General features: G+C 43.6%; 3 protein-coding genes across 3 annotated transcripts; 2 read left to right on the top strand and 1 right to left on the bottom strand.

Annotated features, from left to right (window-relative positions):
* Nucleotides 1-824: 824 nt before the first annotated feature.
* Nucleotides 825-7,526, bottom strand: LOC130391973 (tumor necrosis factor receptor superfamily member 5). The gene is made up of 8 exons (XM_056602352.1): nucleotides 7,152-7,526; nucleotides 6,757-6,882; nucleotides 6,327-6,470; nucleotides 5,928-6,021; nucleotides 5,495-5,571; nucleotides 4,797-4,907; nucleotides 1,726-1,857; nucleotides 825-1,381 (listed from the first exon to the last, which is right to left on the bottom strand). The coding sequence occupies exons 1-8, from the start codon at nucleotides 7,228-7,230 to the stop codon at nucleotides 1,191-1,193; spliced, it is 954 nt and encodes a 317-aa protein (XP_056458327.1). The 5' UTR covers nucleotides 7,231-7,526; the 3' UTR covers nucleotides 825-1,190.
* Nucleotides 7,527-8,126: 600 nt separating this feature from the next.
* On the top strand, nucleotides 8,127-15,822 carry LOC130391952 (calcium-dependent serine proteinase-like). The gene is made up of 11 exons (XM_056602322.1): nucleotides 8,127-8,229; nucleotides 8,501-8,702; nucleotides 10,245-10,425; nucleotides 10,533-10,658; nucleotides 11,363-11,550; nucleotides 12,980-13,130; nucleotides 13,496-13,611; nucleotides 13,747-13,822; nucleotides 13,946-14,074; nucleotides 14,244-14,321; nucleotides 14,515-15,822. Exons 1-11 carry the CDS (start codon nucleotides 8,216-8,218, stop codon nucleotides 15,357-15,359), a joined length of 2,106 nt encoding a protein of 701 aa, XP_056458297.1. The 5' UTR covers nucleotides 8,127-8,215; the 3' UTR covers nucleotides 15,360-15,822.
* Nucleotides 15,823-16,997: 1,175 nt separating this feature from the next.
* LOC130391953 (complement C1r subcomponent-like) lies at nucleotides 16,998-23,120 on the top strand. The gene is made up of 13 exons (XM_056602323.1): nucleotides 16,998-17,106; nucleotides 17,506-17,719; nucleotides 18,567-18,747; nucleotides 19,221-19,355; nucleotides 19,882-20,087; nucleotides 20,542-20,689; nucleotides 20,886-21,004; nucleotides 21,094-21,172; nucleotides 21,254-21,388; nucleotides 21,510-21,584; nucleotides 22,001-22,203; nucleotides 22,309-22,526; nucleotides 22,616-23,120. The coding sequence occupies exons 1-13, from the start codon at nucleotides 17,081-17,083 to the stop codon at nucleotides 22,968-22,970; spliced, it is 2,094 nt and encodes a 697-aa protein (XP_056458298.1). The 5' UTR covers nucleotides 16,998-17,080; the 3' UTR covers nucleotides 22,971-23,120.
* The last annotated feature ends 4,819 nt before the right edge of the window (nucleotides 23,121-27,939 follow it).

The following is a 27,939-nucleotide window of genomic DNA, read 5'->3' as shown; positions in this document are numbered from 1 at the left end:
TTATTCGGCGTGAGACACACGCAATTCAACCCATGCACACGCTCACACGCCTTTCTCACGCATAAAAATTACCAGCATAGCGCCCACCAATTTGCGCCGCTATTTAACAGGTAGGAATCAAATGGGTTCCCCGTACGTAGGGTAACACCAGACGTCCTCTTTTGCCCGGAAAAGCCCTCTTTTTGAGACATTTAAAAAAAAAAAGTGTCCGGGAGGAATTTCAAAATCGTACTGGATTTCATTACAAAGCCTCAAGCATGTTCACATTGAATTTGCGTTGCGTTTCTCTGTAGCCTCACAAACCGGTGAGGCTACAACCTCCCCTACTCAGTTCTGTTCACTTTGCATTGGTGGAAGTGAGTAGGGGGAGTGGTTAAGTAGAGCCTTCAGATTGGACGGTTTGACTTTAGAGTTACCGTCATGTTTTGTATTTCTTTTTTTTACCATTATTGTTTCATAGGGACAAACATTAACAAATTTCTCCTATAGGGGATTGATGAAGTTCTATCTATTGAACAGAAAGAAACACTTGTTCATACTTTACACACTTTACCACAGCATTGGCCTACTGAATGCGACAGATATATTTTAAGCACTGGACTGAATGCCACATAAATATAAATGTATGTTTTTGCACGTTTGCAATGTTTAAAATTTCAGGGAAAATTATATGCCTCTACTGGTGTTGCTTAGGCCAATAGCCTGTTGAGGCAGTGTTGTTTCTGAATATTAGTGTTAAGGGCCAATTATGCTTACTATCATACATTAGTCACCATGTCTGGACACATTGTATGCAGTCACATGTTAATATCCCGCCCCCCCCCCCCCAAATCTCACTCTGAACTCAGTTCAAAATTTGAGAGCTATGATAATGGATGATAGAAGGAATCATTAGCAAGCTTTCATGCGTCGCCGTTTCAAGGCCCTCATTGATTTGTCATTTCGATGGCCGTCCTTTAGAGGGCAGCAGAGGGACATGCTCTTTGCCATGGTAGAAATATTTAACGAACACCCGCCGTCTACGGAAATTCCATTCTTGCAACATTTTCTCAAGAAATTTCGATTTGTCCCAGTGCTGGGAAGAGATTCCTCAGCCTCAGTCCGTGTTCATCAACTGCCCCATGTGTACCATGGACCTATTAAAGATGTGTACCGAGTCTATGGAGTGAGTGCATGCGGACTGCTGCTGGCTACGTCCCGCACCACTCGTCCTCCTGAGGCTCGGAGTGGAGGCCGAGCGAGGCTCCTAGCAGCTGATCCGGCCTCCCGTTCCCGTGTTGGTCTTCATGATTGAAGGGATTAGGAAAGCTGGTCCATTCCGGTTGCGTTTTGTGCAGGCCATTTTCAACCACGCGGTCAGGGCTGCAGCACTTAAAGTCCACTATAGGAAAGAAAGAAAAATTGAAATTCAATAGCCTACCACATTTTCATTCTAATGCCCTAGTGCTCCACAATTGATGTATTGTAATGGAACATAAGCATGATGATGTGTGGATATTCTCCATCAGCGCTGCTGTAACGACCACATTAAGTGACAACTGAATGAGGGCATTTATTTTAACGGTAATAACTGTAAAGATGATGACCTAGTTTAGACCTTTTGTTTCAATAAAATTGGCTTTTATACACCCGACCTCCATCTATTGGTGTTGAGGACGGCAGCAGCTCCTGTGGTGTGTGTGAGTGTGTGGAATTGTTGTAGGCCTCCGTGGCAGAGTGGGTCACCTGTGATGTGTGAGGGGCAGTCGCAGCTCTCCTGGCAGTGGATGTCCATATGCGGGGACGGGGCATGCGGTGGGAGGTGGACTCCCGGTCGGCCTCCTGACACCCCTGGATCAGCAGGAACACTGGAGAACACTGACAATGGACACACCAGGTAAACACAAGGACCTTCACCTTAGGATTTTGAGGTAAATTGATTTAGTCTATGCCATTTCTGATGATGTGTCAAGCTAACAACAGTTATAAATGGTTTCTTCTTTCACATAATGGTCAACACCATAGGTTTTATGATTTTGTAGATAAGATAAAGACTACAAACATGGCCACTTTGCCATTTCCGCTAAAGCCAAGACAAATGTTATTATCGTTTTATTATCCATCCGTCTCGGAGGTCCGAGGACGTTGCCTAGCGACACGCACGAACACGCCCCTTTTCCTCGGACGGCGAACTCGCCATCTCGGTTGTACGTGCGTTCGAGTATTCTCTGCGAACCGACTCGGATCTCGGATCTGATGCCACGCCCACACTTCAAGCGTTTTATTATTTCGCTCGGTCGTTGGAGGAAAACATGGACGCCACCCGGAAAGCTGTTGTCGCGGTAGCATTGGCAGAGGACCAGGCGATCCAATATAAGTAGGCTATAGGCCATAGTCAAGTCAAGAGCAAAATTCCGAGACAGAATTCAAGATGGCTGCGCCCATGTGACTTGAAGCATGAACTGTTTTCATTGTGCTTGGACCGCTTTGGTGGTTTAAAGGGACAATGTGTAAAAATTACTCCCATCTAGTGGTACAATTGTATATTGCATTCAAACTAATAGTGCTCGCTTGTTCAAAAACTACGGTGGGCAGTATGTGCCAAGAAGCTGTGTCATGACATCCAATACTACCTCATTGAGTCATTCGAGTGATAATTAGGTTCGTTATTTCAAACAAATTTCAAACTGCATTGAATCATTAGTGTAAGCTAATGATGTATGAGTGATTACTCTTCGAGCAAGAAAACGCGTTTGCATTTCCTGTACCACGTAGTGCCTTTTGTCCCTCTCTGCAGTTCATAGACCGGAAGAACATGGAAGCCTCCATGAAGCTTACCCGTCCTATGTAACTACATATTAATTATTCTTCGCTCAGGAGGATAAGTGAGATTTTTGGCAGCGATAATTTTACACCAATGAGGACTTATTTATGAATGAATATGTTGATTTGATGTAATAAATTACTTATAAATGAAATATTACACAGTGTCCCTTTAAATGTCAATTTCAATCACTCGTATTACTGCAATACCTTACTGCGTCCGTATCTCTGCCTATGGCCTATACAGCCTACCTATTTTGGAGTGCCTGGTACTCTGCCAATGCTACCGCGACAACAGCTTTCCGGGTGGCGTCCATGTTTTCCTCCAACGACCGAGCGAAATAATAAAACGCTTGAAGTGTGGGCGTGGCGTCAGATCCGAGATCCGATTCGGTTCGCAGAGAATACTAAAACGCACCAGACAGGGCCATACCACAAAGGATCAAAATTGTTTTTCATCAATTTACACGTTTGGAAAATAGTTTATTATTTGTACACCGTCATCTGAAATGTTAGGATATGATAGGAGGAATAAGGGCCTTTTGTAAATATTATCCTGGTATAATAATTTTTTTTATCAATTCACCATTCGTCCACTTTTGAGAACTATTTAGTAATTAAGCATACACGCAAATTCAAATGCACGACATTAAGACGCAGGTAGGAGTTAGAAATCAAGGGATCGAACCCAGTAACTTTCGTTTGGGAGTTTAACCAGCTAGTCACTACACCAACAGAGTAACCTCCATACAGTCTGAGTGAGTCTACATCTCAGTGTACAGAATACTACTTATACCAACCCAATACCTAACCAGTTAGGCCCGGAGTTGTAAAGAAAAGAAACAGTCAAAAGTTCAACACACAGCAAAACAAGAGTCATTTCCCACACACATGTGACGTGTTGCGATTTACTGGCAGTGGAGGGGGATGTGGTTTCCCCCCCCGCCCCCTGACAGCTTCTCACTGAGCCTTCTGGGCTTCTACCAAAGGTTTAAGAATATGCAGGTTTCTTCCTCACTGAATCGTCATCTGATCTTGTCTATTATCATGTCTGACTGTGTGTCCTCCCATTATATGGTGGTGCATGTGAATACAAATGCTTTATCTCAAAACAAAATATTTTCATTTCTATTTTATTCTATGTTTGGTCTACACATTGGGTTCAAAAGTGAATTAGTGTCTTGGCCACACAGCCTCTACTGAAAAACTATTCACTTGCTGAACGACCCTGTCTGGGTCATACACACAGTCAAGTGGAAAGTTCTGTCCCATTCTGTAGTCTGGTATATTCTCTCAGATAATCTGGGATATTAGACTAGCCTGCCGTCTTCTTTTTAAAATATCTTATTTAAAAAAGAAAGACTGGTGCATATTTGTTGACCCACATATATATAAACAAATAAATAAATAAATATATATATATATATATATATAAATGTGTGCATAAATGTGGGTCAACAGCACCAGTCTTAAGTGGCTTTGCTGTAACTTGCACAGGAAAGAGTTGGGGAAATCCACGCGTTGAATTTCAAAGGCATTTGCAACTGTCATTTTGATGTTGATCAGTAAGCCAACATGTAGGACACGCACCCTGTCTGGGTCATACACACAGTCAAGTGGAAAGTTCTGTCCCATTCTGTAGTCTGGTATATTCTCTCAGATAATCTGGGATATTAGACTAGCCTGCCGTCTTCTTTTTAAAATATCTTATTTAAAAAAGAAAGACTGGTGCATATTTGTTGACCCACATATATATAAACAAATAAATATATATATATATATATATATATATATATATATATATATATATATATAAATGTGTATATAAATGTGGCTCAACAGCACCAGTCTTAAGTGGCTTTGCTGTAACTTGCACAGGAAAGAGTTGGGGAAAACCACGCGTTGAACTTCAAAGGCATTTGCATTTTGATGTTGAGTAAGCCAACATGTAGGACACGCAGAGTGCATGCACCTCGCTCACACACAGCTCCTACCTGTTTTACGTGATCTGCGTCTTGTCCGCCAAAAGATCAGTCCAAGAAACAGGAGGAGAGTGTTCAAGGCCAGCCCAGACCACAGGCCTGCTGGTAACTCCCAGGAACACCCTGGAAGAGACAGCAGGAGGCACGAGGAGGGGACAGGTCATATTCCCATACAGATGACGACTTGTTTACTTGAGTGTCAATGCCTGCAAATGTAATTTCCTTAACAAATGGATCCTATAATTCCAAAAACCAATGGCAGTGAAAACCTTGGGTACAAATTCAGATTTACAGTACACGCTACTGTCAGCCTTAACCAGGATCCAATCCTTTTGAATTTCACTCAAAATGGAATCCTTCAGGAAGGGCAATCCTCAAGACCATAGGCATTTTTTAAAGCCTATTTATTTCTTATATATGGATTATTGGGGATGCATCCCAACTGCTCCATAAAAAAGAAGATGAAAGTGTTTTGGGTAGTGTAGGAAATAACACAATGGAGGAGGAAGTCTGACAGGCTCAGCATATGAACCATGGAGTGAGTTGTACATCGATATTAAACATCATTTGTTAATGTCTAGTGTTGTAATTCTAATAATCAATTGTCAATAACTTGAGGATTGCAATATTTTTACCTCAAAGGTTGTACAGTAATTTGCCATACAGTATTCCCAAGTCCCAACATAATGTTATAATCAGTCAAACCCTACCAGATTTGAAGGGACCACAGATAGCATCAGCAATATCGGTTCCAGGCATTTCCAGCGGTCTCCCTGGTTCTTCACAACTGCAACACAATACAGAGTAACTAGACAGCCCATCAACTGAAAACTGCACTGTTCAACTTTTCTATTGCTGCTCCATTAAAAAAAAAAAAAAAAAAAGGCCATCCTCGAGCCAATGCATCCATGGAATCCCCTCCATTAATAATTGTATGCATATCACTTTTGCGCCTTTACTTTGGCAACTTTTACTTGGTAGTTTGACTGAACCCTCCCTACAATCCCAAAGCCCTGCTTTAAATTCATCAAAACATTTCATTACAATTAGTGTTTCAATTTATTGCAATTTTAACTCGGATGAATGCTTTAAATGAATAAATTAAATGATAGCCTAGCTAATAAAGAACCAAATCAAGCTCACCTGGTGTGTGCTTTACAAGGTGAAGTGCGGTCTGACACATTGCTGAACATCCCACTGTCACAGGGACCACAGATTGTATCATTTGTCACCGTGGCTGGAAGTATAACAGTGCGTCTCGTTATTTCTGTAACTCTACTATTTGTTAAAAATACTTTAGCACCCTATCCAAACCAACCTACAATGAATTCAGACACATGTCTTTCACGGGGCTATGCATCCTGCTCTAGGATTGCCTTCATGCAGGTGGGCTGTGGACATTGGGATTGAACCCATCCACTACACGACCCGGGCCGGGTCGTGTAGTGCACTGTCCTTCTATCCTGTGTCCATCATTAACGTTCAACGTTCCCATTTAGTGTGTGTGTACCCACACAGCCACCACAGACGGTCAGCGCTCACCTTGAACCCTGACCCCTTGGCCTGGGGGACAGGAGGTGATCTGTACACATTGTTCACAACTGGCATCGTGGCAATAGAAGCCCGTGTTGCAGCCACACTGCCGGTTTTCATGGGCCTGGCATTCCTTCACCACCGTCTGGTTTTCTACAACAACACAGATGGAAACAGTTGGAAAAAAAAGGGTTTATCATACATTAATAATTATAAATGAATAAAGGTTGAGCGCCTGGTCCTGGAATCTATTTTTCACTTAAAGAATAAAAAACCCTCTACATGGGAAATAATAATGTCTTAGAATGTCTTAAAAGACGAATTAGTGCAGTTGATCTTTCGGGGGAATGGATGAAACGGGTTGCGTCTAGGATTGCTCAGAAGTCTGTGTTTGTCTTCTTGTGTGTCTTTATATGTGTGTAAAAATGGTTTCACTTACTGTTGTCGCATTTTGCACATAATAAACATTGAGACAGGCCGTTCTTCTTGTCTGTGAAAACCTCTGCTTCACAGTCTAAACACTCAGTGACCCTGGTTGAGTCACACTCTCTGCCGACATACTGTCCTAAGAAGGAGTGGAAGAAAGACACAGACTGAGTAGTGAAAGGGAATCAGGCTAGCATTATCAAATCAATGAGAAGTTGCAGATTAGTAAACAAACAACAAACAACAAAACTCACACACACACACACACACACACACACACACACACACACACACACACACACACACACACACACACACACACACACACACACACACACACACACACACACACACACGCGCACAAACACGCACACACACATACATTTTACACATATACGTTAGACACACCTGCCGGACAGCGAGCACAGCATCTGGTTTCTTGGGAAACATACTCGTTTGGATTACAATTCATCCTTTTGACCCCCATCAGCCACTGTCCCCAGACACCTCCAGTATCCTGTAGTGGCTTAGATCCCCTTCAAACTCCGGATTCTCTCCCTCTTGTAGTCCTCCCTTTTCTGAATGAATAAGTTCCAGTTCTGTGTACGGCTAAGCCATCACCTGCTGCTGTCCGCATGGTATCATGAGTCACTGGTGTTCCTAGCATATGACTTCTACTGCTCTTGTGTGTTCTGTTTCAGCACAGTGGAAAATCTTTGTAGCCAGCCACCCCTCCCCCATCTCACTCTTACACCCTATCTGTGTTTTTTTGGCTGGTGTCTTTTCGACTCTCAGTCTCTCTCTCGGTCTCTGTCTACCTCTCTGTCACGGTTTCTCTCGCCCCCCCTCTCACTCTCTCACTCTCTGTCTCGCTCTCTCTCTCTCTCTCTCTCTCTCTCTCTCTCTCTCTCTCTCTCGGTCTCTCTCTGTCTCTTGATCTCTATCTCTCGAGGTCTCACTCTTTCTCTTTCTCTCTCTGTCTCTCTCTCTCTGTCTATCTCTCTCTCTCTCTTTCTCTCTCAGTCTCTCAGTCTGTCTCCGTCTGTCTTTCTCTTTCTCTATTTCTCTTGGTCTCAGCCTCTCTTTCTCGGTCTTAGTCTCTCTCTCTTTAGCTCTTTCCATCTATATTTAACGTCTCTGTTCTTATCAAATCCATCTCTGCCGATTGTTGTAGTACCAAGGAGTCCTGTTGTACATGGAGCGGAGAACAGACCCAGAACAATTCCCATGTTACCTAGGTAAGGAGAGAACACAGAAGGGCTGCCTTATTTCAACTGTCCAACAGTCTACCACATCCATCCTAAAACAAGAGTACAAAAACAGACTGATGGAATTCATAAAATGCTGACATTATATAATATTAGTAGAAACGAAACCAAAGTGGGGCTTCTAGGAGAGGCAAGGGAAGTAAAACATTATAAAATAGGGAAGGTAGAGTGTGGAAGAGTTAGAGGAGATCGGGTCGAATCACCATGTTGAGATTAAGGTGGGTTCAATTATTACATCTCTTAACTGATATATATGATATAACAGCATCGTGCTATTGACAGGTAGCTAGATGGACCACTCGGAAAAGTAACAAATAATTTAGGGTCTTGGATAATGACACATTCTTAGAAGGAGAAAATCCTTTCTTTGGTCATGTGTTACGTTTATGTACCAGTAATAATATTCTTACCTTTGTTCATCCTGCCAATTCCCACTTGGACGCAGTCGTCTCTTTAAGGATGTGTATCTCTCTGACCCCCCCCTACCAGCCTCTGTCTAGCCCTCCTGGCCTCCTGCTGGGCCAGCGATCCTCTGTCGGGCTGGGTCCAGTCCCCCGGCTTCCCCCGGGGCTACAAGCCCCTATCAAGGCTGGAGTGGAGACGGTGTGCCCCCAAAGCCCACCAGCTCACCCTCAGCCTCACCCACCTGGACCTGGAGGACAGCCTGGACTGTGAGAACGATGCTTTGGAGGTCAGTCCCCACATATTTATATCTCTTTTAAATGTGTATCGTGTTGAGGATTGAGAAATATGAAGTCATGAACAGACAACGGTTAAATGTATTTGATCGTCTAAAAGGCTAAAATGGTGTAGCAGTGCCCTTAAGTTGTCATGTTAGTTTGGCATGACAGTTATTGACATTTGGCTTTACTTCCTAAAGTAATTAATGTCTTAATTATTTTTCTTAAACGTGCTGGAGAAGAGACTTCCCTTCATCAGCTAAATATTATTCAGAATAATTCAAACGATTCCAGTTTTAAATCGAAGAAAATTCCTTCAGCTTATCCTGATACCATGATTTTCAGAATGTCCCGTTAAGATTTGGCAGTGATATTTCACAAACTTGGAATATACTATCTGATCACAAGGTTGTTTGCAACTTGCTGCACGTCGTTCACCTCCAGCTCCTCTCCTTCCTCAATCCCCATGGTCTGCCCTATGGCTCCCTTCAGATGGCCTCCCTCATGTCCTTCTTGAATGCCTGTGTATAGAGAATTCGTGTGGAAGCAGATTGAATCCTCATGTGTAGAGAATTCATGAGGAAGTAGTTTGAATCCTTGTGTATAGAGAATGCTTCTCATGAGGAAGTAATTTGAGTCTCCATACAGGGAATGGTCTGCTGCATATGAGGAAGCAGTTTGAATCCCCATATAGGGAATAGTCTACTGCTCATGACTTAGCAGTTTGAATCCCCATATAGGGAATGGCCTACTGCCCACGAGGAAGCAGTTTGCTCAATTCTGGTATTGGGTGGCTGGCCAATCATTCAGGACATTGAATGGGTCTATTGCAACGGTGTCAATTTCTTAAAAATAAATATCAGGCTTTATGTGCGACCAGTCTGCATGTTCATCGTTTCATAAGGTGGACGATACAACATAAAACTGAGACGGAAATAATGGCAAAATCTAACTTGTTTGTTGTAACATTCAATGATAAATTGTTAAAAAAGTACATAGTTATTCTGTGTGACGATCGAATGATGTGACGAGAAAACCTGTTTTGTGAACTTCAAGTTATAAGCTAGCCTACAATAGATAAGCATAACTATTAATTGATATACTTTAATGTGAAAAGCATTTCATTAAATACTTTGGAAATGAGAAAGGAAATTGGACTGCCAAAGAAAACTGAATCATCGAACAAATGAGGATGTTGAAATAATTACCATTTCAACATCACAGTAGTGTGACTCACGCCCTATGATTTTAGAATTTCGGATCAAATATATTTGATCTGATACACTGAAATTCCTCAGAAATAACTCAACTCATTGTATGCCTTGACAAACAAAGTAGTAGACTCCAAAACAATAGTAGACTCACAAACAGGCATCTACGTTCTCTAAATAGTGTATAGAGTGTTGCACTTTTAGAAACGTATCTACCTGGTTATCTATGTCACAGTTGATTAGCTTTGTCATGTTTGCTTTAAAATGGTGAGAACACGACTATTTGAGTATGACCCTCAAAGGAATCGTTGATCCCTCCCCCTCGACATATGGTCCATCTAGATCTATTCAGATGGACAGAAGATCGCCAGTCTCTGTGGCCGAAAGCCACTGGAGGAGCTGCAGTCCAGCGTGAGCCCCGACCTCAGGTCCTCGGCCGGGGGCTGCCTCTCCCTGATCTTTCGTTCCGACTTCTCCAACCCGGAGAGACACACCGGCTTCAGAGCCTTCTACACGGCCAAAGGTACGCAGACCACTGGGGTCCGAACATATCATAGAGGCCCTTATATATGTTTTTGTGTTGGGTGTGATATCGTATGCCTTTATCATGCCTTTCCCCCCCCCCCCCAGATTTCGATGAATGCGAGCATCCATCAGGCCAAGAGTGTAGCCACTTCTGTCACAACTTTGTAGGAGGCTACTACTGTTCCTGTCGCCTTGGTTACATTCTGGATGAGGACCAGCGCACATGCACTGGTAAGCTTCTGGTTATGGCGACTGAGGGATGCTGAGAAGAGCTGGCTGCTGCTCCAGTACTGGGTGGGTGGTGTGGATGGGAAGGGGAAATGGATGTGAAACTTGACCACTGAGGTTAGGGTCGGACTAGGTTCTTATTATTTGGTTATAGTTATGAGCAATTATTTGGTTTAGCTTTAATGTATCTTCAAATCATTTTATTTTAAGTTCAAGTTCAAGATTCCTTATCGTCCCTTAACAGGGAAATTGGACAGCACCCACAAAAACAATACAATAAAATACAGAGGTAGTCCCGAGAAAGGACGTTCAGAGCAGCAGTGACTTTGTCAAGGCCTGTTTATTATAACGACTGTGCCTCTTCTAAGGAGTTATGAGTTATGAGCTGAGACATTTAGACATGGTGTTTATAAAAGTGTGTGGTACTTAAAAGGTTAATTAAAAGAAGTAGTGAAACCTAAAGGGACAAAGTAAAGGAGGAAGAACACCAAGGATTAAAAGAGGTAATGAAAATAGTGGAAATCCCATGATAAAGTTACAGTGCACATGAACCCAAAGTTTCATGACAAGCGTTGTCAGTTGTAATTTGTGATGAATTATGGTGAACCTGCTGCTGCCACCTCCTGTCCCCCCTCCTCCTTCCTCTCCTCCTCCTCTTTCTCCTACCCCTCTACCCTCCCCCTCCTCCTCCCTCCCTCCCCCCCCAGTGAGGTGCAGCCAGGATCTGTCCGGGTCCCTGAAGGGCCGGATCTCCAGTCCGTTCCGTCCGTACCCGGACAACAGCCGCTGCCGGTACACCCTGTCCGTGGAGCCCCACCTCCAGCTGCAGCTGGACTTCTCCGCTGCCTTCGACGTTGAGCAGGGTCCTGATGGGGCCTGCAGGGACTCACTGACCGTAGGGCCCCCCACCCACCAGTCTCTGTTTCTTCTGAAACCCTTCAGAAGGGTCTCTGTAGAGCTGTGTTACACAGGGGGCATGTGGCCCATGGCATAAGTCCTAAAAAAATAAAATAAATACAATTTAAAAAATATATATTAACTGTTCATACAGTGTTTGATGAAGGTTGATACACAGTTTTCTCACAATTATGAACGATTTGAAGAGTGTGAAATGCACACAAAATAAATGTGGTCCAATTAATTATTGAATCAATGCCTTGCTCATCGGTTAGTATGACCGTGAGCAACGGAGACTGGTGTTGTGTTTTTCAGACTAGTGGCGGAGCTACATTTTCCGTGGGGTGGCCAGAGTGAGACCAGAGATAATTTTGGGGTGGCACATAAATCTAAATATAATATAAGGCATCTTGCAATTTAGTGAATATTTAAGGCATGTACACAGTGTAACTCTACATCATAATATTTATTCAGACAATTGTGTAATTGACAATACACTTTTACTTTTTTGCAGTTACCTTTTTACCTTTTTCTTATCAAATAGAGACTCAGAGACAGTGTAATATTTCTTGTTCTTCTTAAAAAGAAGGCCAAGAAGAATTGAATTCTGACTCATTTTAAATGAAACATTTCTAAAGGCCTTGTGTGAATAGATTGAACTTAGATTCTAAGACAACAAGTGCAGGTTGGTCTAAGCTTTCCAGGTCTGTTTAAAAAAAAAACCAGTAACTCGACCTTCTGATCTAACATTGTAAAAGTAAAAAGTCAAAAATGCAGTTCATTTATCAGAAAATAAATGACACATTTGCAAAAACATTCCTTTTTTTTTTACTTTTGAATCCCTGCCTCTAAAATATACAAAATACATTAACTTGCCATAGATTCATCTTACAACAGCCGTCTTCTGCTATTATTGTGGTTTGTAGCAAAGCGCTTCACAAAATCACCAAAATCCAGGGTTTTTTCTCGTCTTGACACTACTGTTTAAACTCCTAGATTGCTGACTCGATGGTCGCCATGGTAGATTGTAGGTAGGTCTTGACCGGTTTGAAGGTGCAAATGCTTCGTTAACAGGTAGCTGTACTCACAGGTTTGGCAATGGTCCCTTTGCATAACTTGAACACCTCAAGGAATACCTCATTGAATGGTAATGATATTTGTGAGTTCCACAACATTAGAGGGCATCTCTTCACCAGATGTGGACATAAGAACCAGACCTAAATGTATAAAGCCTCTTCAAATTATGTAAAATAAATAAAAAATCCACCAAAATGAAAAAACAAGGGTGGCCAATGGAGAGGCCGGGTTTCAGTCTAGGGTGGCCCCGGCCACCCCTGGTCACCCCCTAGATCCACAACTGGTTCAGACCAGTCCGATTTGTCCAGTCAATTTTGATTTCAGTTGGTTTCTTTGTTTCTTGCTGGCAGGTTGAGACTCGTTCTGGGATGCTGGGACCCTTCTGTGGTGCAGTGCCTCCTCCAAGTCCCTTACTCACACACTCAAACCACGTCGTCATTCATTTCAACTCAGACAACTACGGCTCCAACAATGGGTTCACTCTCTTCTACAGGACCAAAGGTACAACAGCACACAACTTTTGTACTGCTGGTAACCGGAAGGTTGCTAGTTGTGTGTCCCTGGGCAAGGCACCTCATCCTAACTGCTCCTGAGGATCTGGCTGTCGCCTTGCATGGTTGACTCCGCCGTCGGTGTGTGAATGTGTGAATGTGTGCATGAATGGGTGAATGTTAGGCAACATTGTGAAGCGCTTTGAGTGGTGGTTTGAAAAGCGGGGTATAAATACAGTCCATTTACCATTTAGTCATACGTTTCGAATTTTTTGGTGGTGGTTTTATGGACAACTCTTGAATGCAATGAATAAGCTCAGGACTAAATCAACTAGGATGGAAAATATTAAAATATGCTTTCATTATCATTTGCAGGCCAGAATTGTTTAGGAACAGTCACCCCCGATTCTACAGTCGCCCCCATGCGTCAGGAGTATCACTATGGCGACAGAGTGACTGTCACCTGTGGCATAGGTCGTCGAGCAAATACAGTGAGTGTGCAGAGACTACATACTGTACTTGCATGTCCCCATTAAGACAAACATGTGTTGTGTAATGCATGGCACAGTGAATAGATCTGAACCCCGTAGCATTGGCCTAACTCTGATCTGTTTCCATGTGGTCAGCCTGAGGAATCTCTGTCGCATTATGTGACAACGTGCCAGAAAACGGGCACATGGAGTCCATCCTACACCTGTGACTGTGAGTTAACTCACCTTCCCATTGTGGAAGAAGCCCTCAGAACTCTTTCACAATTTATCTGTAAATAATCTCTGTACTTCATTTCATTGTACTTGCTTGTACATGCTGTACTTCCCTCTACAGTTTTGACCTGTGACCTCCCAGTTGTCGGCCAGGATGTCCTTCAACTCAAACCCAATCAAATAAACACTTCGTTTGGCGATCAGATTCAGTTTAAGTGTAGTTCCAGCTACTACAATCTGGAAGGCCCTGGTAAGCAGCACAAACACACGCTGGGTGATGTTAAGTGAAAATCAATTCCACGTGACCAGTGACCAAACATAGCCAGCACACTTCCAACGCTTGGCGGCGCCGCTAGTTGTCAGACGGCCACGAGAGCCCGTGCATGCCAATAGCTTGTGATGCGCTCTGCTCCCCTCAGACACGTACACATGCGATGCCAGTGGCGAGTGGGTATCAATTCTGGACGGGAGGAAGACGCTGCCAAGATGCACTGAGGGTACTGCTCAAATAACCAATCACACATGATATTACCTTATCTATTATTCTAGTAATTGCTATTACTTTATATATATATAATCGTTATATATTTGTATATTTTATATGATTTCTGATGACCTCACACACTCATATATATTTATATATTAAATACAAATTGATATATTAAATACATATGTATATGTGTGTTACAGTGTGTGGAAAGACTGCAGATACTGCTAGTTTGGCTACCGGCAGGATTCTGGGGGGTGCAATGGCCAAAGACGGGGAGATCCCATGGCAGCTCTCGGTGAAGGGCCGCGGGCTTGCGGGGGCCTCTCTGATCGGGGACCGCTGGGCCCTGACGGCGGCCCACGTGGTGCACAACAATGATGCTTTGACACTGTACGGCAGGGTGTTCAACCTGGCACAGACCAACCCCGGCATCAGAACCAATAACCTCCCCCAAGGTGAACCCCTGCCGGTGGATTACAACAACGTCATCGTTCATCCCGGCTACACCAAGAACGTCCTCAGCAGCAAACGCCTCAACTTTGACAATGACATCGCTCTGATCCGGCTGGCCTCCCGGGCGCCGTTGGGGCCGCGCCTGACACCCATATGTCTGCCTGAAGCCCAGGGGCCATTGATAGACGGCATGCTGGGCTCTGTAGCGGGTTGGGGAAAGACAGATAATAGAAGCCACAGTCAGATACTGAGACACGCTCCCATCTCAGTGATGTCCTCTGCTGTCTGTAGGGACACTCCTCGAATTGGGGCAGACTCCATGCTTTTCACTCAGAACATGTTCTGTGCCGGAGCGCGAAACAAGGACAGTTGCACTGGGGATAGTGGGGGCCCGTTCTTTGTGCCGAGTTTGGGTGAGGGGAACAAAGGTGAGGCAGGGCCGTATCGGATTGAAGGCATTGTTTCATGGGGAGCTAATTGTGGGGACCGGCAATTCAAAGGTTATTATACTGCGGTGAGGAATTATGTGGGCTGGATCCGCGAGACAATGCAGAAAGTAGAGGATGAAGAAAGGAAGAATATGAAGAAGTGATTTGCACTTCATAATTTCAATGCAACGGTATTAATTATGTATTTCACGCCTTACTTTTTTTTTTATCCATTAATCAAACAATTTTTAAACGATAGGCCTATAGTGTTTTTGTGTGTTAGCCTATGTATCTTTAACTAAAATAAATAAATCCACATGTGCTGCAAACAAGTTTTCTATTGCTTATCTATTAGCCTGGCTATTGCCAGACAAAGCTCAATCGTAGATTGCACGTTGGACTCGGGAAGCTGCTGTCATTTTCTACAGCACGAGGTGTGATCAATGGGCCTAGTTCAAATGACTCTGTACGCAATTGGCTGCATGCCGTCGCTTCCCTGTCGTCATTGTGTTAAACCAACCAATAGCGGGCCACCGGGGCTAGCGGCCCATTGGGTCTCTGGTTCAATAGCGTTTACTTTGGACCCCTGCTGGATTTAGGAATGACAGCTCCCTCTGCTGGCGGTTAGAGGGGAGACAAAAAAACCTAAATGGAAATGCCAGCCTAAATTGACCCAAAAGTATAAGGTAGGCAGGCTACGAGGTAACTAGATTTTCTTGGATTTTATTTACAAAATTATCAAATAGTCAAAAATATATGTATGGGTAAGAAAAAAAACAAGCCCAAGCGAACAAAAGAACTACAAAAATATACAGCGAACTCAATAAACATTATAATTCAATCCTTTTTTAATATCAATAAACTGCATGTTTAACATATATCCCAACTTCCACAGCAGTGTTCACCTTGATTAATCTTGATTGATCAGATCAATCAAATCAAACTAAACAAAAAGGTTCAAAGCATAATAACAAAACAATCAGAATAGAAACAAACGACCAGAAGCACACAACCCAAAACAACCTCCACATCCCTCTGTCTCACTGTGCCTCCACACATCCAGCACATGTCTATTCAATACGTGGTTTTAAACATTTGTTTAAACTTATTTAAGGTTCCACATGGTTTCATTTCCTCACTGCAGCTGATCCATAAATTCCCTTATTTCATTGTAAAACAATGTTTTCCATTACTCCTTAATATCGTTGGTTGAAACTAATTCCGATCAAAACGTGTTGGAACTTTTGGATACGATTAGGTATAAATTTTTTTTTTTTTCTTTGCGCATGACTTCGACTATTTTGAAGTCACCAAATCTTGAAATGTAAGTGCTTTTAATTAGCCTATATCAAGAGTGGGTATGTTGGTTCTCCATAGGTAGTCATAGGCTGTCATAACATCCACAGTGTTGTAGGCCTACTTCCAATCCGAAAGGTCCTGGGTTTGATCCGCAATCGATCCCTCTGCCTACCTGTAGGGATCCTTGAGCTGAGCAGTTGCTGAATAGTAAATACATGGTCAATAATAGGTTAGACTACAAACGGAACCAAGCTGTGAGAGAGACTTAACGAATAGTTTGGCACATGCTTGCATATCTTATCTGTCTGAGGAGACGGGTTCATTTACCCAAATAATTATGACATAAGGAACTATCTGGTGCCTTTCTCATCAAATCATACCCTGTTATAACCATCAAAAGGTGAATATCAGCTCTGAGTTGCACCACAGACCCCCCCAGGCTCAGCCTTTATCCAACTGGAGGTCCAAAGATTATGTTTGATTAAAGATGAGATTTATACGGGAAAACACTTTCGTTTTTTACCAGAATTGACAAGCAAACAACAGGTCTTGCAATCAGCTTTATTTCAACTATTGGAATTTAGATATGGGCAGACCAAACTGGATCTTTTGGTATGTAATATTCTGTCTTATTTTAATAATAATAAAAAATTGCTGAAATGTACTTTACTTGGAGGATAATATTCCAAAATATAAATGACGATTCCACTGTTAACACTGGGAAGCAAATTACTGTAAATATTTGTAGGCCTATGCTAAGCAAATTTTATAAGCAATATTGTGAATACATTCATTGATGTAAAGTACCCACAACAACGAAAAACAATAGAGTAATAGGAACGCACATAAATGCATCCGTTTGTTTGTTCAATTCTAATGGAACAAACAATTTAACGCAAAAAGACAAACAGATCGAACTGTATGTGTGTGTTTCTGTTTGTGTGTTTATTTTTTTGTGTGTTTGTGTGTGTGTGTGCATGCTGTGTGTGTGTGTGTGTGTTTGTGTCCCAGGCTGCTCTGTGTGTTGGGGTGTGAGTGTGTGCCTGTGGCGGATGTCGTGTGGCCCAACCACGGGATGATCCAATCACCGGACTTCCCTCAGCCGTACCTCCCAGACCTGCTGAAGCGCTGGGACCTCCGTGTTGCCGACGGTTACCAGATCCAGCTCACCTTCACACACATGGACATAGAGCCTACTCAAGACTGCAGTTACGATTCTCTAGTGGTCAGTACACAATAGCACTCACATTTACCACAGAGGGCGGGCTTCTAGGTTCAGGAAGACCTCCCCAGTAAAGTGTAAGCAATCATTTTATTGATGCAGTATCAGGTTATTATCCAAGGAAGCTAGCACTCCAAGAATCAACATACAAGGGTTTTGTCTTGGTGCAGTGCTCTGTAAAGGACTCTCCCTACACAAACATAACTCATACACAAACACAAAAATCAGCATCCTTAAGACTGTATACTATACTATCCTAAACTAAGATCATTCAATACTATACAATACCATTGCTACTACCATACTATACTATGCATATACTCTATGTAATACTATTACATAGCCCATACCAAACCACAACTATTCTATGTAACCTATGCCATATATACCATACCATTTGTTCAGAAAATAATCCTGCATCACAAGTTCGGCAGACAATCAGACATGTCTGCCGAACTTGTGACAATGAGACAGACATTCAATCATAAAGTGTGTACCTAACATACAACATACACAGTAACCCATTAAAAAAGATATAGTCCTTCACCTGGATGGGTTCTAATCCCAGAGATTCATCAAATACCCGTTTCACAGAGGTCCCATCAGAGGACAAATACAATGGTGTCGCTCAGAACAGTGATTAGTTGTCTTCTCTTTTGATGTACCAGGGAAAGAAAAGTAGACTAAACTATTGATGACATCAACCACTGACCGTGGGCCGTTTGGCCTGGTGCATGAAAGTAGCAGACCCATAATTACTTATTAACTGGCTTCGTTATTTAAATATAATAATGAAACCAGTTAGTAAGTATGGGGGTGTGTGTTCCTTCTTCTCCCTCCGATCTCCCAGCTTCTCTCGGATGATAAAAAGTTGTTGGGGAAGTTCTGTGGCCAGGAGGATTCCCCCGATGGGAATCATCCCGGCAACCAGCCCATCCTGTCACCTGGCAACAAGATGTCCCTGGTGTTCCAAACGGACAACACTAACTCTGAGCTGCACAAGGGCTTCTCGGCTCACTACCAGGCCATGGGTTAGCTCTCAGTCCAGCTGTCGTTTTGCTATAACCCCACTACTAGTCTCCGAACACAGACCAGTGGCTTCACTTTTTTAACTTACACTTCCTGTTAGCCGTACTGTACTTTAGGTAGCCAAATAGGAGTCCCCGGATCAACAAATCCAGAACACGTAACCCCTGCTCTGGGCTCTACGTCACGAGGGTCTCGATGGGCCCTCTCACAGTAGGAGAAACAGGGGTGTAGCTCATAACATGATTATGGGTCCTTTCCATTTTGGTTTGTCACTGAACCAGCATAGAAACCACTAGTTGGCTTAACAGTCATTGACCATACTGGTGCTGGTACATAAATAAGACAGTTTTGGGGACATGAGGTAACTTGACCCCCTTGCTGTAAGTGCTCTGATACTTAATACCCTTGATTGAGAGACTACCCCACTACCGTTGCCCCCTCCAACACCCTCCCCCTCCCACCCTCTTCTCACCAGACATCGATGAGTGTGCGCTACTGGATCCGGACTCAGAGCCACTCTGCTCCCAGATCTGTCACAACACCCTGGGCTCGTACCTCTGCTCCTGTCACCATGGCTTCGAGCTACGCCCAGACCAACACACCTGTATGGGTGAGTGCAATGTCTCAGGAAATGGATTGAATTTTTTTTTTTCACGGCATATCCACCAAGTATCAGCGGGTTTTTCCATGAGGAGGTAACTTGATTTGGGATTTGAGATTAGAATGTTATTAAACTGCGTTGTTTCATCTCCACTAATCAACGGCGGAACATTGTGCGACTCCATAGTGACATGTGCTCATGGTTATTACATCATTTAAAAACCTTGGGATTCCTTATTATTTTGTGATTTAATGTTAGACGGGTTGCTACATATTTGATGAGTTTAAGTGTGAGTCAAATAAATGATTTAAATCCCTTTTAGAATAACTTTTCTCTGAACTAAATATTTATTTTCACAACCATCAGCAGTGTCAGGAATATGTTCTTGTCTAAATGCTAATATAAGTGTAATAACAAAGAATGCCAGTGTTTATTGTGTCTTCTACGTATCTTCTATTCTATGTTTTACTATTGCTTAGCAGCTGTCACCAGTGTGTTTGTGCGTGTTGCTCAAACACTGACCCTCTGCCCCCAGCCTCCTGCGTCGGGGGAGTATTTTCCGAACTCACGGGTCATCTGTCCAGCCCGGGGTTCCCTGACGCCTCCCTCCGTAAACTGGACTGCCGGTACCTCATCTCAGTGGAGCCCGGCTTCACCGTCACCCTGAACTTCACCTCCACCTTTCACATCGAGAGCGTCGAGGGGGAGGAGGGCTCGAGCTGCTTGTACCATTGGTTAGAGGTAAACGGACACGCCGTCTTGGACGGCAAGTAGGTCCTAGCCTTTATGTTAGTTTCAAGTGTATTGGTCCCATGCCTGAGTCGTAGCAGGTACAACTGGCAGCGCAATGCTGTCTTCACCTTCTCTCCCTTCAAATGAATGTGAAGAGTAAGAAAACAGAATACAACCGGGACACACAATACAATACAGAGTATACATGAAAAAAAAATTACAAATATAATATTTGATTACAGTAAGAAAATTGTTGAAATTGGATACCCTTATTAATGGGAATGATGTGAGGGTGTATTGATGTATTACCATTTGCAATACTGCATATACGTATATAGATGTATACGTGTGAATATATGTTTATTATTGCGATGTTGTGATAGTCTGAGGTAGTCTGTTGATAGTGATAGTCTATCTGATAGTCAGAGACCTTGTGTTTTCTCCTGCCTCCGGTCTGATACAGGTGACGGTCCAGGACCAGCAGCCTGTGCGGCTGTGTGGGGATCAGAGTCCAGGACTCATGATCACCGACTCAAACAACGTCACTCTGGACTTCCACACAGACTCAGAGGGAGTGAGCGATGGCTGGAGCCTGCACTACAGCACCGAGAGTGAGTTAGAGGGAGGAAAAGAGGGAGGGAGGGAGGGAGGGAGGGAGGGAGGGAGGGAGGGAGGGCGGCCACAGACTGGGAAGGAAGAAAGGAATTCAGAAAGGAACGAAGTAAGGAACGAAGGAACGAATGACAAAGACGAGCATGAGTTGACCTGGTCGATTGTAGAAATAAAATATGTTGGTGTGTTCCTCAGGGGTGAGCTGTCCGACACCGGGTAGCTTGACCCACGGCAGGGTAACACCGGCCTTCAACCAGTACCTCTACAAAGACTACATCCACATCCGCTGTGACCAGGGATACAAACTAATGATGGTAAAAAATAACAACATCACGCTGAATTTGGGTTCTTTCTCCTACGCTTGAATGTTTCCTATATTTTCTGTCTCTCTAACGTCTGCTAGTACGGTCGAGAGATAGACAGCTCAGTTATCCGGTGTCAGAGCAATGGACAGTGGCACCTCCCTCTCCCAGAGTGCCAGAGTAAGTTCAACTGACGCACTAAAGCTGCCATCGCCCTTTGTTATGAAAACGTTGGTTATGAATTTTCCTTATCTCTGACAGTCATCGATTGTGGGAAGCCTGAAGAGTTGCTGAATGGCGGAATCAAATATCTATCTGGCTCGGACTATCAGCACCTCTCTGTGATCCAGTACCACTGTAATGAGCCTTATTACAATCTGGTGGGAGGAGTGGAAGGTGAGGCGTGGATCTCCTCAACCCCTATAAACCAAACCAAGGTAGAGTTTGGTGTTTTTAATGGATTTCAGTGTCACTGTTTTATTAATGTCCCCCTTCGGTGTCTCCATCTCTTCTCTAGTGAGTTTTACATGTACAGCAGACAGAAAGTGGCGCGACAACAATGATGTCCCTGTAGTTCCAGTTTGTCTACCAGGTAATTTAGCATTTAGGTGGCACAAAATTATGTAACGTAATGCAGGCTACTCTATCGACGATAGAATGTTGTCTATAGAGTTTTCACCATAGAGGCCCGTGACTACCTGGTAATATAACCTGCTCTAGCTCTAGAGGCCCTTGGTAACGTTTCACTTTGTGTTTAAAATCCGTTAAGGCGTCCCCAAACTTGTTCATCCTGTGACTCACCTCCTGTGCAGGTAGGCCTACTTTTGGCCCAGAATCACTCCAATAGTATTCCTCTTTGTCTTTAGTCGTGAACTAATAATCAAATTAGACAAGTTACGTAGACGCGTAACCTGATCCCCTGCCTGCTGACCCCCTTATGGGTCGCGACTCACCGTTGGAACAGTTCTCTACAAACAGTCTTGTACATTTGTATACTTCTCTGTTTAGTTTGTGGGAAGCCGACAGCGCGGGCGGGTCAGGCTGGGAGGATCCTCGGGGGCAAGTTGGCTCTCCCCGACACTTTCCCTTGGCAAGTGCTGCTGAACGTGAACGGACGGGCAGGGGGCATCGTGATCAGGGACAGATGGGTAATGACAGCAGCGCATAACCTCGTTCACAGCGGCGTACAAGTAAACAAAGATCAAGTTATAGTAAGTGGATTGGGATTGCACCCTATTGATTCCATTAACTGCGTCCTACTGGTATGGATCCCATTCTCTTCCTTGATTCATTTCCAATTTTGTTTTGGTTTCCAGGTTCGGGGAGGACACATTGATGTTAATGAATTGATAAATAGAGCAGCAGCGAGTGTCGCCTCTCTCCATGTCCATCCTGGTTACGACAACCCAAACCACATCAACTATGACAATGACATTGCCTTGATCAGACTGCAAAATCGGATAACGTTTAATTCCTCAATTATGCCGATCTGCTTGCCACCAGATGGCGCCACTTACGAAGACGGCGTTATGGGGTAAAACAATGCATGCATGTCTTGACTTCATTTTGGAAGTTCAACATTGGAACACATCAAATAATTGTTTTACTTATTTATTTTCCCAGACTAGTCTCGGGCTTTGGGGTTTCACAGAAAGACGGAACATCCATCCTCAGCAACAAGCTGATGTTTTTCAGTCCTCCCGTCGTCAACCAGCAGACGTGCATCCGATCGCTGGCAGGTGAGAGCCTACGGCTGACGGACAACATGATCTGCGCGGGAATGCCAGACGGCAAGAGCGATGCGTGCCAGGGAGACAGCGGCAGCGCGCTGGCCATCAGCCAGGGGGACATCTACACCGCCGCGGGCATCGTCAGCTGGGGCATCGACTGCAACACCCGCGGGAAATACGGAGTCTACACCAGAGTGGTCAACTATCTGGACTGGATCAAAAAGACCATGGACGACAACGACATATAATAAAGCATGTCTTGCTCTGATGTTTTCTGTGGTGTTTGTTTGTCCTCGTATGTATAAAAAGAGTCCTGTATTAAGTATAAAGCAGTGAGAGACGTAGAAGATTCATAGCTTGCTTTTAATCCACTTCCGTGTATGTTCTTCCTCCAATCAGGTACATGCGTATTATATGAACAACTCTTGTGGCATAATGCCACTACCTGGGCAGAATGGGTATTGCACTATACCACATATTCCTCTCATGTAGGAAATTAAACTTTGTACCGTACAACAAGAATATCAGTACTTCAAGAACAATCAATGTAAATTAAAACAGCAGTAATAGCAATCTAGATATCTAGATATCTTTAGTAGTAGCATAGTAGCAAAAGTATGACAAATTATGGGCTAGTAAAACAGTATACAATTTTCGGAAAACAAGGAGCATGAACATGGTCACATCATTTTTTTTTTTGTGTGTGATGTTTTAAGTCACGCAGTCTCTGGACCACACTGGGACACGTCTCGCTCTGGGTACCCTGGGAGAAGGGGAAGGGGACGGTACAGTTTCAGGTGGTTCAGAATGTGCTTGGTAGCGCACAAGCATCATCATGCTGTGATGTAGAAGCACTGGAATCCATGGAGGGTGTCGGTGCAAGGTGGATGGCATTCCACACTTTCCCATCAGAAAGCATGTAGGTGGCAGAACCTTTCCGAGCTACCACCTTGAAGGGCTGGGTGAATTTTGAATGTCCTTTTGCAGTGATTCCAGGCTTCCGAATGCGAACAGAAGAACCAACTTGGAAAGAAGGTGGTTTTGCACCACGTCGTTGATCTGTGTACCGTTTTGTTTTCTCTTGTTTCCTCTCGATGTTCTGTTTCAGGTTTGTTTTATCTTTAAGAGTTAATGTGGAGTGGAGACCTCTGAGACCTCTGTAGCTTTGTATTGAGCAGTTTACCATGCAGTAGCTCGGCAGGAGATACTGAGGTCGTGGCATGGGGAGTGGCTCGGTATGTATGCAAAAACTCAGTTACAAAGGCTTTCAAATGTTTAGCTTCCATCCTGGCAGTCTGTAAACAGTACTTGAATCCTCTGTTGAAGCGTTCTATTTCCCCATTTGCTTGTGGGTAATACACAGAGCTGCGGCAATGCTTGATATCTCTGTCAGCAAGGAAGGATTCAAACTCAGCTGAAACAAACTGAGGGCGATTGTCAGTGACCAGTTCAAGTGGATTTCCTTCCCTACTAAACACAGTGGCAAGAAAGGTCTTCACAGTAATTGAGGTAACAGCTGAGCAGAAGGCATTCTCAGGCCATCGGCTGTAGTAGTCAACGAGAGTGATTGCAAAGCGGCAGTCAGGAGGTGCAGTCTGTATAGGTCCCACAATATCCACTGCTAGCTTTTCCCAGGCTGCAGTGGGAGTCGGCACAGGTTGCAGCGGGGCGACATGGGTGATTGCAGTTTTGTCGTGCTTCTGGAGCACGGGGCATGCATCACAGGCCTTCGAGAGGTCTTCAGCAGTGACTGCTGCAAAGTCAGCTGAAACAACAGCCACCATCTCCAGCTCAGGCTCTTGATGGTTCTCGTAATTTGACGCATCTGTTGTGACGACTGTTGGCAAGGAAGGATCGAACAAGGCAAGAGCAGGACTTGTAGCTATGATGTCTTTAAGCTTGTCTCTTGAGCGTCCTCGGTCCAATGGAAATCAGTAGACTTTCGAAGTAGAGCACGAAGAGGTTCCATAAGTGTGGCGTAGTAAGGAATGAACTTTGAATACCACGCAGTCAGGCCAAGAAAAGAACCTAGCGACTGAGCATCATGAGGAGGGGGAGCTTGAGTCACAGCTTGGCCATGGCCTGGGTCTGGATGTAGGCCAGAGGCAGAAACGAGATGCCCAAGGAAGGACAACTCAGTCTTGCTGAAGTGGCATTTCGCTGTGTTCAGCTTCAACCCACTCACTTATAGGCAGTGGAGGACCGCTTTCAATCTGGTCTCATGAAGCGCAGGGGTCTCTCCATATACTATGATGTCATCCAAATAGCATTGCACACCTGGTTGATCTGCCAGGATCTGAGACATCATCCGTTGAAAGGCACTGGGGGCTGGGACCAGGCCATATGGGACTCTTGTGAAACGAAAAAGTCCATCATGCGTTATGAACGCTGTAAGGTCTCTGCTGCTTGGATGGAGCTGGACTTGATGGTAGGCAAAGGTTGACTGTCTGTCACCACTGCTCTGTTTGGCTCACGTAGATCCACACAAAGACGAATGCCACCGGTCTTCATCTTTACGACCACTACAGGAGACTCAGGACTGATTTGCAGTCTTCTTTTTCTTTCAGTTCACGCTATTCCTGAAAAAGCTTGCCCAACTCGTTTACATGTGTCTGGCCTCTCAGTCGGTCAGTCTCCCTTTTCTCTTCTTCTGTTCCTCCGACATTGGATTTCTCTCTCTTTTTAGTCGGCTGATCTATGATGAATGTAACAATCCCTTAGTTACTTGTGTTTATATCGAGCCGGTTCTGTGTTTGGGGGTCTGTGCCGTAAAGCAATTCGTTACTTCGCGAGACCCGAGACTCCCGCGAGAGTGGGCGGCGGGTCGCCGGCAGAAACATATTCCTTTTCCCCGCAAAGATGCGCAAGGGGGAGTCGAAACAACGAACAATCGAACAAAAATGTATAATAGAACCATCGCAATGACTCTTAGCCTGTTGCATTAAGGTAAATCAAGCCAAAAAAGTTGCATTCCCCTTTCACTCGTGTCTGATCTCTTTTCTGGTCCATTCTTCTTTTGTTCCACCGACAGTCCCCTCTTGGGTCCCTTATCAGTCGATTGATCCATGATGAATGCAACAATTGCCTCGCAACTGGCTGTTTATATCTAGCCGGTGCCATGTTTGGGTGTGTGTCTGTGCCGTAAAGCATTTTCGAAACTACAATCTGACTACATTTTCGAGGCGCGATTGGATACTTCCGCTGCATCACATCCGGATTGTGTCGGTCCGAACAGAGCAAGTTGCATATGCGCTTTTTCCTTGGAGAGGTGACATGGGGCAATGACACACCCACCAAACGACCCAGAAATGGTTGCAGAACCATCAGAATAACTCTCGACCAGCATAATTAATGTAATTTTGGCTAAAAAAGTTGCATAGTGGGCCTTTAACGTGACACCGGCTGCCAAATTTGTACCGGCCTACGTCATCAGTTGTTGACAACTTGACAACTGATTTGATTGGGTTGTCCGTTGCCGGGCAGGTTTCAAAAAACATTCGGCTCATGTTTCCAAAGACTAAATAACATAATACAGATAACGGATCGCTAGATAACACTTGTTTTTAAGTTATATTTGTATTGTATTGAATTGTTTAATCGAATTTAGCTGAGTGTTTAAAGCAGGTTTCAAAAACCATTTGCGCTTATGTTGCCGAACACCAAATAACATAATACAGATAACGGATCGCTAGATAACACTTGTTTTTAAGTTATATTTGTATTGTATTGAATTGTTTAATCGAATTTAGCTGAGTGTTTAAAGCAGGTTTCAAAAACCTGTCTTGTCACACTCAATGAAGGAGTGCAATGAATGAGCATGAAACTTAAGTTCGCGAATGTTCAAGAACCTTCCTGTGTCATTCGACGCGATCGCCCGTTGCCAGGCAACAGACAATCGCGTCGTCTGTTGCCAGGCAGGTTTGGAATTTGTCAACAACTGATGACGTAGGCCGGTACAAATTTGACAGCCGGTACAAATTTGGCATGACAGCGGCATTTGTAGGGCTTCATGAGCTGAACATCACCCTTTTTAGTTTCCAGGATATAATTAAACAAACACACGGTTATTTCTACTAGCTATCGCATCATAAAAGCCGTCCTTAAATCAACCTAAATGATCCTAGTAATCCAACATAAATAACTAACTAAATAAAAGTTAGATTCACTACTGAACTTCGTAATTGTTGGTGTAGATACCTTCACATGGCGAAGTCGAGCTAACAAACCATCGGTCGTCTACCAAGATAAAAAATATATATAATTACACTTTGCATATTCAAATAAATATCAGTATATGCATCATAGGTCCTGATAAAAAACAGACTGTTGACAATTCAAAAGAGGTAGCTATTTAATCAATTTACCCCTGGAGATACCTTCACAGATGGCGAAGTTGAGCTAACAAACTAGCAGGCAATCGGTCGTCTACCAAGATAAAAAATATATATAATTACGCTGTGAATTTACAAATAAATATCAGTATATGCATCATAAAGGGCCTCTGATACAATATAGACAGTTGACAATTCCAAAGAGGTAGCTATTTAATCAATTTACCTCAGAAGTTACTCGACGGCCAGCAATGGAAATGAATGATCTCCTACGCCGTAAAATGGTTCTTTGGAACTATTCGAGGCTCCATACCCCGGAAGTAGGCGCTACAACGGAGTCCAATGGAAGTGTCGCCCCTCTGTTATATCTACCACTCTGGTGAGGACGGAAGGGCTAAAAAGATAAATATGTATGCGTATGGAGATTTACCCAGGTTATGGTGTGTTCCTGAATCCTTAAACGCCAGACTTCCGCGTTCGGGATTCAGGAACACACCATCAGTGTGGACAGGGCCTTAGAATTCTGTCTTTAAAATTAGAGCTGTTTTTATTCTGAGTTTAAACTCAGAATTCTGAGATTAAACTCAGAACTCCCAAAATAATAATCACATGTGGCCCTAATCCTCTTTCGTAGATTTAAAACTCAGAATAAAAAAGAAATACACGTGAAATCACAAAATCACATTCCGTAGATTGCTTTAATTTAGTTTTTAAATTCATAAAGATAAATATAGAAATAAAAACACATAATTGTTATCAAGGTGAGTGAGTTAGTTTGGTTTATTGATTCTGGTTTGTGTTTTTTTTTTTAACGACAAATAGGCTCAGCAGGCTCCATGATACATCATACTCCCGTTCAGACGGTGGTGGTAATGCACCGGTCGTT

This window comes from Gadus chalcogrammus, chromosome 11, assembly GCF_026213295.1.
Source record: "Gadus chalcogrammus isolate NIFS_2021 chromosome 11, NIFS_Gcha_1.0, whole genome shotgun sequence".
In the NCBI taxonomy this organism is placed as follows: domain Eukaryota; kingdom Metazoa; phylum Chordata; class Actinopteri; order Gadiformes; family Gadidae; genus Gadus; species Gadus chalcogrammus.
Note: the sequence above shows the minus strand (reverse complement) of the source record. Positions and strands in the feature narration are given on the sequence as shown.

Excerpts from the sequence above, each read along its gene's own strand:
- LOC130391973 (XM_056602352.1), bottom strand. The coding sequence starts at position 7,230 with ATGGGGGTCAAAAGGATGAATTGTAATCCAAACGAGTATGTTTCCCAA. Across the intron at positions 6,022-6,326 it reads CCAAGGGGTCAGGGTTCAAG|CCACGGTGACAAATGATACA; the intron begins GTGAGCGCTGAC and ends TTATACTTCCAG. Across the intron at positions 4,908-5,494 it reads CTGTGGTCCCTTCAAATCTG|GGTGTTCCTGGGAGTTACCA; the intron begins GTAGGGTTTGAC and ends TGTCTCTTCCAG.
- LOC130391952 (XM_056602322.1), top strand. Across the intron at positions 10,426-10,532 it reads AGCCTTCTACACGGCCAAAG|ATTTCGATGAATGCGAGCAT; the intron begins GTACGCAGACCA and ends CCCCCCCCCCAG. Across the intron at positions 14,075-14,243 it reads CTACAATCTGGAAGGCCCTG|ACACGTACACATGCGATGCC; the intron begins GTAAGCAGCACA and ends TGCTCCCCTCAG.
- LOC130391953 (XM_056602323.1), top strand. The coding sequence starts at position 17,081 with ATGGGCAGACCAAACTGGATCTTTTG. Across the intron at positions 20,088-20,541 it reads GCTTGTACCATTGGTTAGAG|GTGACGGTCCAGGACCAGCA; the intron begins GTAAACGGACAC and ends GGTCTGATACAG. Across the intron at positions 21,389-21,509 it reads TCTGGTGGGAGGAGTGGAAG|TGAGTTTTACATGTACAGCA; the intron begins GTGAGGCGTGGA and ends TCTCTTCTCTAG.